At 42.2% G+C, this 13,743-nt stretch overlaps 1 protein-coding gene across 1 annotated transcript in view; it reads right to left on the reverse strand.

Moving 5' to 3' along the window:
- ABCB1 (ATP binding cassette subfamily B member 1) overlaps positions 1-13,743 on the reverse strand; it is a 115,420-nt gene that overhangs the window by 19,252 nt on the left and 82,425 nt on the right. The window contains exons 20-21 of the mRNA XM_035020489.1: positions 11,069-11,152; positions 3,686-3,889 (exon numbers count right to left, since the gene is read on the reverse strand). Of these exons, the coding sequence (XP_034876380.1) occupies positions 3,686-3,889; positions 11,069-11,152 (288 nt within the window). The remainder of the gene's footprint in view (positions 1-3,685; positions 3,890-11,068; positions 11,153-13,743) is intronic.

Below are 13,743 nucleotides of genomic sequence, written 5' to 3' on the forward strand. Positions count from 1 at the left end.
ATAAAAAGAGGAACAAATTCGCCTCCAGTCAAACCCGCACACAATCCTTGTACAGACCCATGTTAGAAATATGTTCAGTGATAATGCTCCAAACAAACAGAAATGCTCTTTGCATTAGTAAGGAAATTCAACAAATTATAACAAAGTCTGCTGAAAAACAGATTTTACTGTAAATTTCAATGTGGCTTCTAAGAAATATTTTCTGTGGCACCATTTTCTAAGGCAAGTGTGTTTTGGTTGTGATTTGGTCTGTAAATGTGGTCACTTAGTAGAGGGTGTAAACAGCCCAATACAAGTGAGTTTATGAGTCACAGACCTCGCATAGTGAGTAAAACAATATAGTAATCACTTCACAACCATCTTTATCTTGCCTCATGATGAAGCAATTAGGAAAAGGCTTAATTAGTACTCTGCATCCTCACAGCTTCATTTTCTCCAAGAGTTTTAAATAGAAACCCAGTGAGGAGAACTTTTTTTTTTTTTTAAAGATTTATTTATTTATTTTAGAGACAGACAGAGCCGGGGGAGGGGCAGAGGGAGAGGGAGAATCTCAAGCAGACTCCCCAGCACAGAGCCTGACTTGGGGCTCCAACTTCACGACCCATGAGATCACAACTTATGAGATCATCACCTGAGCCGAAACCAAGACTCGTACGCTCAACAGACTGAGCCATCCAGGTGCTCCAAGGAAAGAGAACTTCTAATATGAGAAGAGTAAGTAGCATTGAGTTTTTTTCAGTAGCCATCATAAGCTAAATAATTTTGAAGAAAAATTATATATATATATATATATATATATTTTTTTTTTTTCTAGGAAGAAAAAAAAACCCTCCTCGCACTTCTCTCCTTATCCTCAAATTAACTGAAGTTTGATTATGGCTTTTATGTCTGAAAAGGAAAAAGCATCTATTTTATTAAGATGTTCACTAGTCAATAATAATGTGACAGAAATCTACAGAGCACAGGCAGGGTAGAGGTTATGAGGAGGCTGCCACCACACAATCTTGCTCTGGAATCCTGGGCCTGCTCTGTCCCTGTAAGGGCAAACCAACAGACACAGCCCTTTCCCTATGGACCTTTTGTCTTAGTAGGGAAGACAGTCCACTAATCAATAAACAAAGAAATAGAGAAACATCAAGTGCTGAGAAGTGTCATGAATTAATTCAAGGGTCAGGAAAGCCCTCTCCAAAGAGGTCATAATGCTGAGATCTGAATAATATAAAGGAACCAGCCATAGGAAGATCAGAGGGAGCCAGCTTGGAATGTTCCAGGAACTGAAAGGTGGCCCATGAGGCCAGAGCGGAGTGGGCATGGGAGAGAGTCGTGAAAGATGCTTTCATAGAAGTTGTCAGAGGGGGCTGGGTCAGGCAGAGTCTTATAAACCAGGGTAAAATGTTGATCTTCTTCCAAGTGTGATCAGTCAGAAGCCACTGGAGGGTTTTAAGTTGGTAACCAGTTAGTGTGATCTTATTTGTGTTTGTAAGAGATCAGTGTGACTTCTGTGAGAAGAATGTAGAAAGTGGGTGGACAAGAAAGGAAGGAGTGGAAGCAAGGAGATCAGTTAGAACTATTGCTGTGTGATTTGGGCAAGTTACCTGACTTCTCTGAACTGTGGGTTTTATCATCTAATAAGAAGAATTCAAAGGAGTGATTAAGAGTATCAAATGAGAAAATGCATGCAGAGCTCCTCACATGATGCCTGGCATATAATAATACTTAGTGGTAATCTGGGAATGGGGAGTTTTGGGAGTTGATTTTCAAAACTACATGGACCAGATGGTCCTGGACCACCACTTTCCCTACCTGCTTTTACCAGTCTCATGAAACACCACTGAGAGCATTTATCTCACCTCCGACCTTTGCTCAGTGAACCTGCCACATTCGCACATATCCATGTCCATCTGCACCACTTCCTTGCCACCCTGGGACAGAACTCCAAGAGTCTTAAATCTGATGGGCCACCTCAGAAGTGCTAACCTGTGATGTCTAATGAATTATCTTATAACTGAGTATCTTGATCACCTTCTTCCTCTAAACAACCTGAGGCTCCTCTCTGGGACATTCTGAACCCCTCAGGAAATGATGAAACTACTAAATATTAATACATTTTCTTTTTATACATTTTGTCCTAGATTTTTCCATCTTCTCCTCACATGAAAAGTCAACACCACAGGTAGAAAAAACAAGACAGTAGGGTATGAAATGAAGTGATTGGTCACAGAACATGTTCCCTGACAGGGGCCGATGTGACAGGGGCCAACCCACAACCTGATGCCTGCTGAAGCTCGAGACTGGGCCTCTAATAGCCTGAAGGGAAGCCTCACATGAGGTCTTTCTCCCATAGACACTAGTTAGGAAGCACTAAAACTGGTCCAAAGGAATTCAGGAAGGAATTCTAAGGAAACAGGATAAAAAGTCTGAGGAGATGTCTGGGAGGTAGAAGACAAAGTGTCAGTGGTGATGATCAGCCTCCATGAAGAAGTACCCTCTTCATCATTCTTTATTCTCTGGTGCAGTGCCTGGTCCCAAAACAAAGTACTTCAGACACATGGCCTAGAGAGCCAGAGCCACTGGATCTTTCTGGGTCTCTGCCCCAACTCTTAGGAACCTTGGAGGGTTCACTAATAGATGTATCCCTACCCAGTTTTGGGGGTCGGTCATGCTCTGACCACTTGTATTTCCGCAATGATACAAACCATGTGCTATCGGATTTGTTTGGCCATCAGCAGACCTCCCTGTTTCTTCACAGAGGCACAACTTTGGATCCTGGTTCTGAGGCTTATCAGCTCTAAGGCACTGCGGCCATGACCCACCTGTGCCTCAGCTTCGGCTGAAAAAGGAACTAATAATAGAGCCTACCTCTTAGGGTCACAAAGAGGAGTAAAACATTGTGGAGGAAACAAGGTAAATGCCATACAAGTATTTGTTTAAAAACAACAACAAATAAACAAGTATGTAGGAAGAGAAGGAGGAGAAGGAGGAGGAGGAGAAGAAAAAGTAGTAGTAGCAGCACTATCCATTATAGGGTAAAGAGAAACAGAAATAAGATGCCAGCAGGGGGTATGATAAAAAGGAAAGAATGCTAATAATTTAAGCCTGATAGAATTAATACCTTTAGGACTTTTCCACATTTTTAAAAAAGATTTTATTTATTTATTTGCTAGAAAGAGACACAACGAGAGAGGGAACACAAGCAGGGGGAGTGAGAGAGGGAGAAGCAGGCTTCCCGCTGAGCAGGGAGCCCGATGTGGGGCTCGATCCCAGGGTCCTGAGCCGAAGGCAGACGCTTAACAACTGAGCCTCCCAGGCACCTGGATTTTCCATATTTTAATTCCCCTTCAACATACGTAATTAAATGGGGCTGCTTTCCTCAATAAAAGAATGGATTTCAGCTTGCTTGAGGGGAAGAAAGAGAGAGGGAGGGTGTGGGAGAGAGGGCGTAAAGGAAGAGCATGAAGGACGATGGTTTGAAATGAGAAAAGCCTAATAAAATTAGTTGTCAGCCTGTGAGCCTCAGAATTTGTCTGGCTCCTTTTCTTCAGTTTCCAATCTTCTTCCAGTGCAATGAGACTGCTTTAAGGAATGGTTATAAAAACATTCTCCAAGCATAGTAAGTAGTAACAGAACAACACTGATTAGAATATTTTACTGTATTAGATCAGCAGTTGTATTTAGGTTGACTCACCTTCCCAGCACCTTCCAGTTCTTTCTTATCTTTCAGTGCTTGTCCAGACAACATTTTCATTTCAACAACTCCAGCTATTGCAATGATAGGTACAATTGCTAAGAGCAAAAGTGTTAATTGCCAGCCATAGATTAAGGATATAATAATGCCTGTCCCAAGATTTGCTATATTCTGGGTAATTACAGCCAGCCTGGAACCTATAGCCTACAAAAAAAGACACAAAACAAATTAGAGAAACAATTTCATATTCTCTTTAAAACCCATGCCTGTATTTTCTTTAGGATTATGACAATTCAGCTTCATGAAATTCTATTAATTATCTTCTCAGTTACAAAATAAAAACAAAAGGTTTGCTTATAAGTTTATTTGGTTTCTAAAATGAAGATTTCCATGACTTCAGAGCAAAAAATGAAAGAAGAAGATCAATAATTCTGAGTTAAATTACATATTTCTATCTCTTCTAATTTGTTTTTTCTTTTTTCTTATTTATTTATTTTAATTTTTTTAATTTATTTAATTTTTTAATTTTTTAATTATTTTTTTTATTAAAGATTTTATTTATTTGACAGAGAGAGAGAGCACAAGTAGGCAGAACAGCAGGGAGAGGGAGAGGAAGAAGCAGGTTCTCCATCGAGCAGGGAGCCTGATGTGGGGCTCGATCCCAGGACCCTGGGATCATGACCTGAGCCGAAGGCAGCTGCTTAACCGACTGAGCCACCCAGGCGCCCCTAATTTGTTTTTTCTAAGGAGGCTCCATGCCAATGTGGGGCTTGAACTCACGACCCTGAGATCAAGACCTGAGCTGATATCAAGAGGCGGACATTTAGCCAAATGAGCCACCCAGGCATCCCTCTCTTCTAATTTTTAATACCAAGAAAATTTTCGTTAATCAATGAAACCATGATCACTAAAGCAAGCTCTTCAAATCAACAAGACAAAATAGTCTGACAGTTGCACTGGAAATGTTGGAAATTTCCAACATGAGATGCAAAACTACTCATAAGTTAAGCCTAATATTTGTCATTAAGGATATCCAAATATGGGATGCCCGGGTGGCTCAGTTGGTTGAGCATCTGCCTTCAGCTCAGGTCATGATCCCAGGGTCCTGGGATCGAACCCGGAGTCAAGCTCCCTGCTCAGTGCGGAGTCAGCTTCTCCCTCTGCCTCTGCCCCTCCCCCTGCTCCTGCTCTCTCTCTCTCAAATAAATAAAATATTTTTTTAAAAAAATGGATATGCAAATATATCTGGGCCTATTTGACATGCTTATTGTGTTTAATTTAACCTGCAGTTGATTTGGAAAAAATACACAAAGCTGAAAGTAATGGAATTTAATTTAGATATTGATCGGGCAACAGAGCCTTTAGTTTGAATGCCAGAGGGGGTGTGAAGCATGACTTTCAGTAGCATGCTGTGACTTCCAGTTCTAAAGCCAGAAGTCAAACCATTAAGTCAATTCAGTCTACTACTCCATACCGTACTTCTCTCCTCTACGTTAGAAACACCCAAGCCCTCAATCCATTCCAAAGTCCAGCTATGGTGCCCAGATCTGGAAATAGCCCATGTTTTTTCCACTCCCAAAGTTCCCTCTGCCTGAGTGGGACCAGACTCAGGTACAGATTACGATGCAGTGGAGTTCAGACTGGTCACAACCTCCTCTGTGACTTTTGACAAATTTCTCTCAACCCTCAAAATGAGCGAATACATTGTTTAATAACCAAAACGTCTTTCAGCCCTAAATGTTAAGGACAGAATCCTTTATAACCCCTTCTGCATCACTCCAGTATCAACCCACTGAAATCATTCAACACTTGTGTGATAGAAACACTAGACCCGTAATTAGGAGGCAAGGGTATTACAACTATCAGGAGCCTCTGTACGTTAAATTCTATACCAGGAATTGCACCAGACAGCATGAATAATGGAGCAGTTGGTTTTTTTGTTTGTTTGTTTGTTTTTGTTTTTAAAGATTTTATTTATTTTTATTTGAGAGAGAGAGAATGAGAGAGAGGGAGTACATGAGAGGGGGGAGGGTCAGAGGGAGAAGCAGACTCCCTGCCGAGCAGGGAGCCCGATGCGGGACTCGATCCAGGGACTCCAGGATCATGACCTGAGCCGAAGGCAGTCGCTTAACCAACTGAGCCACCCAGGCGCCCAGCAGTTGTTTTTTTTTTTATTTGATGCAGTCACTGAGTTTATATCAAAGGGATGCTTAACCAAATTTGGCTTAAGTCAAAAATGAAGTGGATTTCAGAGCCAGCTCTCTGCATTTGCACACTTTTTTTATTTTTTTAAGATTTCATTTTTTTATTTGACAGAGAGATAGTGAAAGCAGGAACACAAGCAGGGGGAGTGGGAGAGGGAGAAGCAGGCTTCCCACTGAGCAGGGAGCCTGATGAGAGGCTCAATCCCAGGACCCTGGGACCATGACCTGAGCCAAAGGCAGATGCTTAACCGACTGAGCCACCCAGGTTCCCTTTGCACATTTTCAACCTGAAAGTCAAAGGTTACAACCCAGACAGAGTCCGTGGCACAGGGACAATGTAGACTGCTCCTGTTCTCAGAATCTACAAGTCCTACCCAGAACTCATTTCCCACAGCAACTGACTGAGAGAAGTGCTCAGAACATCCCCCAAGTTCATGGCAGGTGAATGGTTCTAGCACATGAACCTTTCAGACTTATGAATGTTCAGGTCTGCATGATAGTCAAGGCCATGAAAATAAGTAAAATGGATCAGAGATGACAAATTCTTCTCTCCTGTACATGAAGGGTGAACGAAAAGATCAAGGACCTTAAGCTGGTGGGGTATGGGGAGATTAAGGTCGTTGGCTTTACCTGATTTAGCACTTAGAGGTCATGGCACTGGTACCATTCCTTATTCTAAAGACTAACACGGTTCCACATCTATTCCTCACATAGAGTAGGAGTCTAGAGCTCTGCAGATCACAATGAATGGGACAGCATAGATTCGTAGTAGCCTGGTAATTTTCATTTCAAAAAGTAGAGCTGAGAGAAGATAACACTCCCCCAAACCACAGCCTAAGTGTGAAACAGGGTCAGACAAAAGTAGCCTGGCACTCGAAACCCACTAAGAACCCTCCTTACCTCTCCACCCCACTGTATACTCAAGTAATTCTATCTTACTTCCTCCTCTGCTTCCAAACACGGCCATATTGCTGGAAATCTAATTTGAAACATTTGTGCTTACTGAAAAAGAAATCCTATTTCCTGAGCCTCTTTCTGAAATTAGAAACATTTATAACTTTATCTTCTCCTCAACCACTTTCTCCAGGGTGGGCGGGGGAAAAAACTTAAGTACATAGTGGCTTTTGATCTCTACATGGCTCTCATTTACTTTTTTCCCTGAAGAATTCTAGTCCTAAAACCAAAATAAAACTTAAAAGCTCACTATTTCATAGGCAAAATATTGAGATATATTTTCTCCTGATTTCTTTCTAGCAGAATTATGCTACTGACTAAAAAATACATCTGAGAAAATGTGTCATTGACGGTCAAGTTAAATATGAGGAAAATTTAACCTAGATAAGCATTATCACCAACTATATACACAGAAACTTGAGTTAGCCCTGCCTTGGGTAGAATGATTTTTGACAGTACTGCTTACCTTGGGTATTTTTTTATATAAAAAATTAATTTCACTACTTCCCACTGTGGAATAGAGATACCCACAGAGATGGGTGTGTGTGTGTGTATATATATTTACACACTACACACATCTGCCCCATCATAAGCCAGTCAGCTGGTAGCAGTAAGTGGATACAACTGTCCTGTCCTGGCCAATTTATGGTAACGGCTATATGGGACTTCCGTGCTTCTGATGGCACTCACAGACCTACTTGCTTCCTCTTCCCTGGTCCTTCTTGATGAGCCACCGTGTGAAGTTCTGGAGAACAGTTCTGACCCGGTGGCTCACACAGGGGTGTGAAGGCTAGCGCAGCTGTGAGAGCGTGAGTTTGAAGAAACAAATGGAAAGCAGCCGGTCAACACCAGGAGGCAATCGGGGGCTACCAGAGCTCCTGCCAGGGCCTGAGGAGCTCACAAACAACAGTAGGGGACAGGGCTGGCTGCCAGTCCCACAGATACAGGAAGGGACTGTGGCTTAGGACAGGCCATAACCCCAGAGGAATTTTAGGGGAGGGAGGAAGGACTGCGAGCACACAATGCCCACACTCTGCCTGCTCAGGGTTCTGCCACCCAGGACAGAGTCAGCGTTTCCTCTAAGCTGTGTCCTCCACACCAAATGGGGTATGGGACGTGTGTGTCCGTGTGAGCCCACGAGCACATACAACCAGGTCTCTGTGAAGGGCGTACTAAAGTGATGGCGGCAAAGTTTAGGGAAAATTGGATTTCAGAAATTTCAGGATACAATTTGTCCACACTGATCATGATCCCCAAGAATGGCTCTTGAAGGGAGGGACCAAAATGGATTGAGCCCAAGCTCACTGACTGATTCTCATGCCAATTTAAATTAAAAAAAAAAAAAACTAATACTTTATGTCTTCTACCTACCACCCACTTCTCTCCACCATTTCCCAAAAAGTCCTTTAACAATGTATCCAATTGTGTTCATCCTCTTTTCTCTTTTCTCTTGATCCCACTCCCAACAGGCTTTGCTCCCACCACACCCTTGAAACAGTTCCTGTCAGAACCATCAGCACCTCCGTGCAGCTGTAGCATGGTAAGATGTTCAATAACCTTGCAAGCTCATCAGCAGTATCTGATATCCTAAATTGTTCCTCCTGAAAATGCGTTTTCCATGTAGTTTTTAGGACACTGCTCTCCTCCCTCACTGGCTGCTCCTTTCCAGTCCTCTTTGCAGGTCCATCCTCATAGCCCTGACCTCAGGGACCAGGACTTGCCATGTTTTCTACCTGCATATGCTTCCTTGGCTATCTTACCCAGTCTCCTGGTTTACAAGCCACCAACACACCAAAAAATCTCCAAATGTCTATTTCCAGACCAGACTTCTGTGCTCAGCTCCAGACTTGCACATCTAATCTGCTTTCTTGACATCTCTTCTTGGACATCTCATTGGGGATCTCAAACATACCATGTTCCAAAAAGAACTCTCAAAACTCTCCCTCAAATCTGTTCTTTCAACAGTCTCCCAGTTTCATTAAAAAGCAACTCCATTTTTCAAGTGATGTAGGTCAAAAATTGTGGGGACATTCTATATCTCCATTCTCTTATACCCTACATATAACCAACAAATTCTGTTGGCTGTACCTTCAAACTATGTCCAGAATCTGTTAACGTTTTGTCACCTTCACGATGACCCCCCAGCCTAAAACATTATCATCCCTCCCCTGATTTATGGCAATAGAGTCTCTGCCTCCACCCTTGCCCCCTTCAGCCTAGTAATACAGCAGCCTTTAAAACTTTCAGATCCCATCACTCCTGTGTTCAAAATCCTACAATGGTTTCCCATCTATTTCCAGATATAATGCTGATCTCAATTCTTATGACTCTTCCTTTCACTCACTTTACTCCAGCCACACTATCCTCTTTACTGTTTTGGGAACAGTTACGGAAATGCTCCAGCCTCAGGTCCTTAGCACTTGCTGATCCTTCTGTTTAGAACACACCTCTTGGGGTGCCTGGGTGGCTCAGTCAGTTAAGCATCTGCCTTTGGCCCAGGTCATGATCCCGGGGTCCTGTGATCGAGCCCCACATCGGGCTCCCTGCTCAACAGGAAGCCTGCTTCTCCCTCTGCCTGCCGCTCCCCCTGCTAGTGTTCCCTCTCTCTCTGTCAAATAAATAAATAAAATCTTAAAAAAAAAAAAAAAGAACATACCTCTCTCCACATCTACAGGGCTAGTACCTTGCCCTCATTCAGGCCTCTTGCATATACCACCTTATCTTTGAGGCCTTCCTTACCTGACAACCAGAAAGCCCCTACCTATACTTCCTGCTGGTTGTTTTTTTCCCATAGCACTTAATGATGATCTGACCTACTGTGTAGACACCATAAGGCCAGGGTTGTCTGCTTTAGGAAGTTCAAAGTTATTTCAAGCAGTGCATATTTGGCCCTTCTAGGTTCTATACAATTTGGTCTAAACCTCAACGTTTGTTGATTTGTTTGCTTTAAGCAAAGAAATCTGTATTAAAACAATTCCCAAGATTTATATTGTAATTTAAAACTCTGTGTGCTTCCACATTCATAACCTAATTTTTACTTACAGAAGCCCCATGTATTTGATAGAACAAATTTTAATATAGAGCTACCATATAGAAAAACTAAAAGATTAATAAGGTTCAAGGGAGGGAAAGACATGGTAGAGACCACCTGCTTTTTTTTCAAATCCTACATCATCTTGTGGATTTTTTTACCAACAGTTGTAGTTGTAGAAGAAACTGTCACTCCCTCCACAAATCAACACCTCCTGGTTCAATAGTTTCTAGTTAGAGCAATTAAAGAGTCATGGAGCAGTAAAATTGGAGCTTTATAACCTGATAAAGTTGTTCCTTCTACCACTGCTTTAATTTTTTGATGTGCTTCTCATTTCTTTCAACCTGTTTTTATTATTATTATTATTTTTTATTTTTTAGAGAGAGAGCACATGCACAAGCAGTATGGGCAGGGAGGGACAGAGGGAGAGGGAGAGAGAGAATCTTAAGCAGGCTCCACGCCCACTCAGCGGGGAGCTCGATGCGGGGCTGGATCTCAGACCCTGACAGCATGACCTGAGCTGAAATCAAGAGTCTGATGCTTGGGGCGCCTAGGTGGCTCAGTCGTTAAGTGTCTGCCTTCGGCTCAGGTCATGATCCCAGGGTCCTGGGATCGAGCCCCGCATCGGGCTCCCTGCTCAGCAAGAAGCCTGCTTCTCCCTCTCCCATTCCCCCTGCTTGTGTTCCCTCTCTTGCTGTGTCTCTGTCAAATAAATAAATCTTAAAAAAAAAAAAAAAAGAGTCTGATGCTTTACTGACCGAGTCACCCAAATGCCCCTCAACCTGTTTTTAGATTTTTCTTCCCTCTCTTCTAAACTACAGTGCTCCTAAACATTCATACAGAAACTACATACATTCTTTTTTTAGTAGCAGTTATAGTTTTCTGTTGATTTCTGTTCAGACTGATCCTGCATGATATGCTGATAAATACTGCCTTTTATAAATAATTGTCCTTCCATGTGTATCCTGTTAATAGGAGGTCTAACTAGTAAATAACAAAAGAAGCTTGCAAATTATATACACACTATACAGTTTATGTTTAAATAGTTAACATTTTTGCTATGAGGCACATGACTTATTGTGTTAAATATTTATCTAATATTATAATGATAATGAGAACACCTATAATGAGAAAATTAATTTCATGCTGAGATCCAAAATGGCCAATTAAGACAAACAGAAAGGAGGGACATACCCCTTTAACTTGAGCAGCGTCATTGGCAAGCCTGGTTGTCAATGCTCCAGTGGTGTTTTTAGGGTCATCAAACCAGCTCACATCCTGTGGCACAGAAAATGATTTTATTATCTTAAAACTCTACTTATGAGATCCTTAGCTCTGAGGGCAAGGACAGGGTCAGGTTTGTTATCACTTATATCCCTTGCATTTAGCTCTCAGGATTTGACATTCAATAGACAATAAAGGGACTTAATAGACAAACACATAAATAATTTTATTTGTCAAAATAATTTTTTGAGTGCCTGCTACTTAGACATCCATTTTATTTATTTTTAAAGATTTCATTTATTTATTTGATAGAGAGAGAGACAGCAAGAGAGGGAACACAAGCAGGGGGAGTGGGAGAGGGAGAAGCAGGCCTCCCGCTGAGCAGGGAGTCTGACACAGGGCTCGATCCCAGCACCCTAGGATCACGACCTGAGCCAAAGGTAGATGCCCAATGACTGAGCCACCCAGGTGCCCCTAATTTTTAATTTTTTTAATTTAATTTTATTTAAATTCAATTAATTAACATAGAGCATATTATTAGTTTCAGAAGTAGAGGTCAGGATTCATCAGTCTTATATAATACCCAGTGCTCATTATATCACATGCCTTCCTTAATGCCTATCACCCAGTTACCCCACCCCCTAACCCCCACCCAGTTACCCCATCCCCTCCAGCAACCCTGTTTGTTTCCTATGATTAAGAGTCTCTTATGGTTTGTCTCCCTCTCTGATTTCATCTTGTTTGATTCTTCCCTCCCTTCCCTTATGATCCTCTGTTGTGTTTCTTAAATTCCACATATGAGTGAGATCATATAACTGTCTTTCTCTGACTGACTTATTTCACTTAGCACAATACCCTCTAGTTCCATCCATGTCGTTGCAAATGGCAAGATTTCAGTTTTTTGATGGCTGAGTAATATTCCATAGTTTGGCTATTGTGGCCATTGCGGCTATGAACACTGGGGTGCAGGTGCCCCTTCAGATCACTATGTTTGTATCTTTTGGGTAAATACCCAGGAGTGCAATTGCTGGGTTGTAGGGTAACTCTACTTTTAACTTCTTGAGGAACCTCCATACTGTTTTCCAGAGTGGCTGCTCCAGCTTGCATTCCCACCAACAGTATAAGAAGGTTCCCCTTTCTCTGCATCCTCACCAACATCTGTCATTTCCTGACTTGTTTATTTTAGCCATTCTGACTGGTGTGAGGTGGTATCTCATTGTGGTTTTGATTTGTATTTCCCTGATGCCGAGTGATGTGGAGCATTTTTTCATGGGTCTGTTGGCCATTTATCCATTTACCTTTTTAAATACATAAGGACTAAAAAGATTGTGAGTTTGAAGCATGAATTTATATCCTTAATAAAAAGAAAAAAAACTATGGTCCTGTTATCTGTACTGGTGATTTGCAATTAAAGCAATATCTATCATTTTCCCCAAAATATTTAAGAAAAAAGAGTTATAAGTTCTTATAACATGTATCACATAACTTCCTTGAAGACAGGGACTGTTGAGACTTGAACGCCTGACAATACTTCATATTATGGCTCTGAAGTGGAAGGTCCTTAATATGTATTTGCCAGACTTAATAATTTATGGAGAGGGCATTATACAAACCATCAACTCAGCTTCTAAAGTATAATGGACCCAGGAGTCGGCCTGGGGGTTGGGAGGGTAATGGGGCATTTGGCTTTGGACCAAGATCAGCCTCGATCCTAAATGGAATCTCAGTTATAAATACGGTTCGACTCAGAGTCCTAGGACAGGGCCACCATCAAATAGTGCTCTGTTACTCATTCAAGTCAGTCCTGGCTCTGTCAGTCACTGGCTAGCAATTCCCACAAATATGCTTCTTTTTAAGTCACGGTGGCACTGGTGAGAAAGGATAGAGGAACCAAAGACAGCCTGGAAAATGTAACTGTCATCTAGAAATCCTAACACGGCAAACCGATGCTTCTCAGCTAGGGTTCCAGCACTCCTGGCACATCCAGGGCATCCTTCTGGAGCCTCATTTTATTCACTGGCAAGTGATCAGTGATTTTAAAATAGAAAGTTATAAAGTCACATACAAAATTTTCAGGATTGGTAGAGAAACTTTCTCTTTGAACCGGGCTGCTTTGGGTGACATTCCCAGAAGTTCCTTCCCCCTTTCCCTAGGAAAACATTCACAACTGCCTGTTGTTAGGTTTTTGAAGGTTTGAAATGTAAGAGGCATTCCATTAAGCCCTTACCAACTTGTTACTAGGGCGTGAATTACTGTATCAATCTAACCCCAGCAAAGAAACTAGGGAGTGGGGATACACTTTGATTTGTGGAAAGACAGGGTTCAGGTAGCATCTCTTAGTGGGAAGAAACATAAATGTCTTGGGTTTCCCAGGGGAAAGAAGGAAAGGAAGAGAGAAAAGGGATGAGGGGTGCTCCCTCCTCTGCCTCCAGTTGCCATGACAAAGGCTGGGGGTGAACCTGCTCTGGGGACTGTCTGTGGCATTCCCATTCCTTGTCCCGCCCACAGTGGACAGACAGCAAGGCTTCTGAGCCAGACCTGGGGGGCGGTCCAGTCACATCTCTGAAGGGAGGCGGAGGGAAGACCACCACAGGAGCTTGCTCTGAGTAACCTGACCGCACTCCCACTACATGAGACCATGGGTA

Source organism: Mirounga leonina, unplaced genomic scaffold, assembly GCF_011800145.1.
Source record: "Mirounga leonina isolate KUSES-001 unplaced genomic scaffold, KU_Mleo_1.0 Mir_174, whole genome shotgun sequence".
NCBI lineage: Eukaryota > Metazoa > Chordata > Mammalia > Carnivora > Phocidae > Mirounga > Mirounga leonina.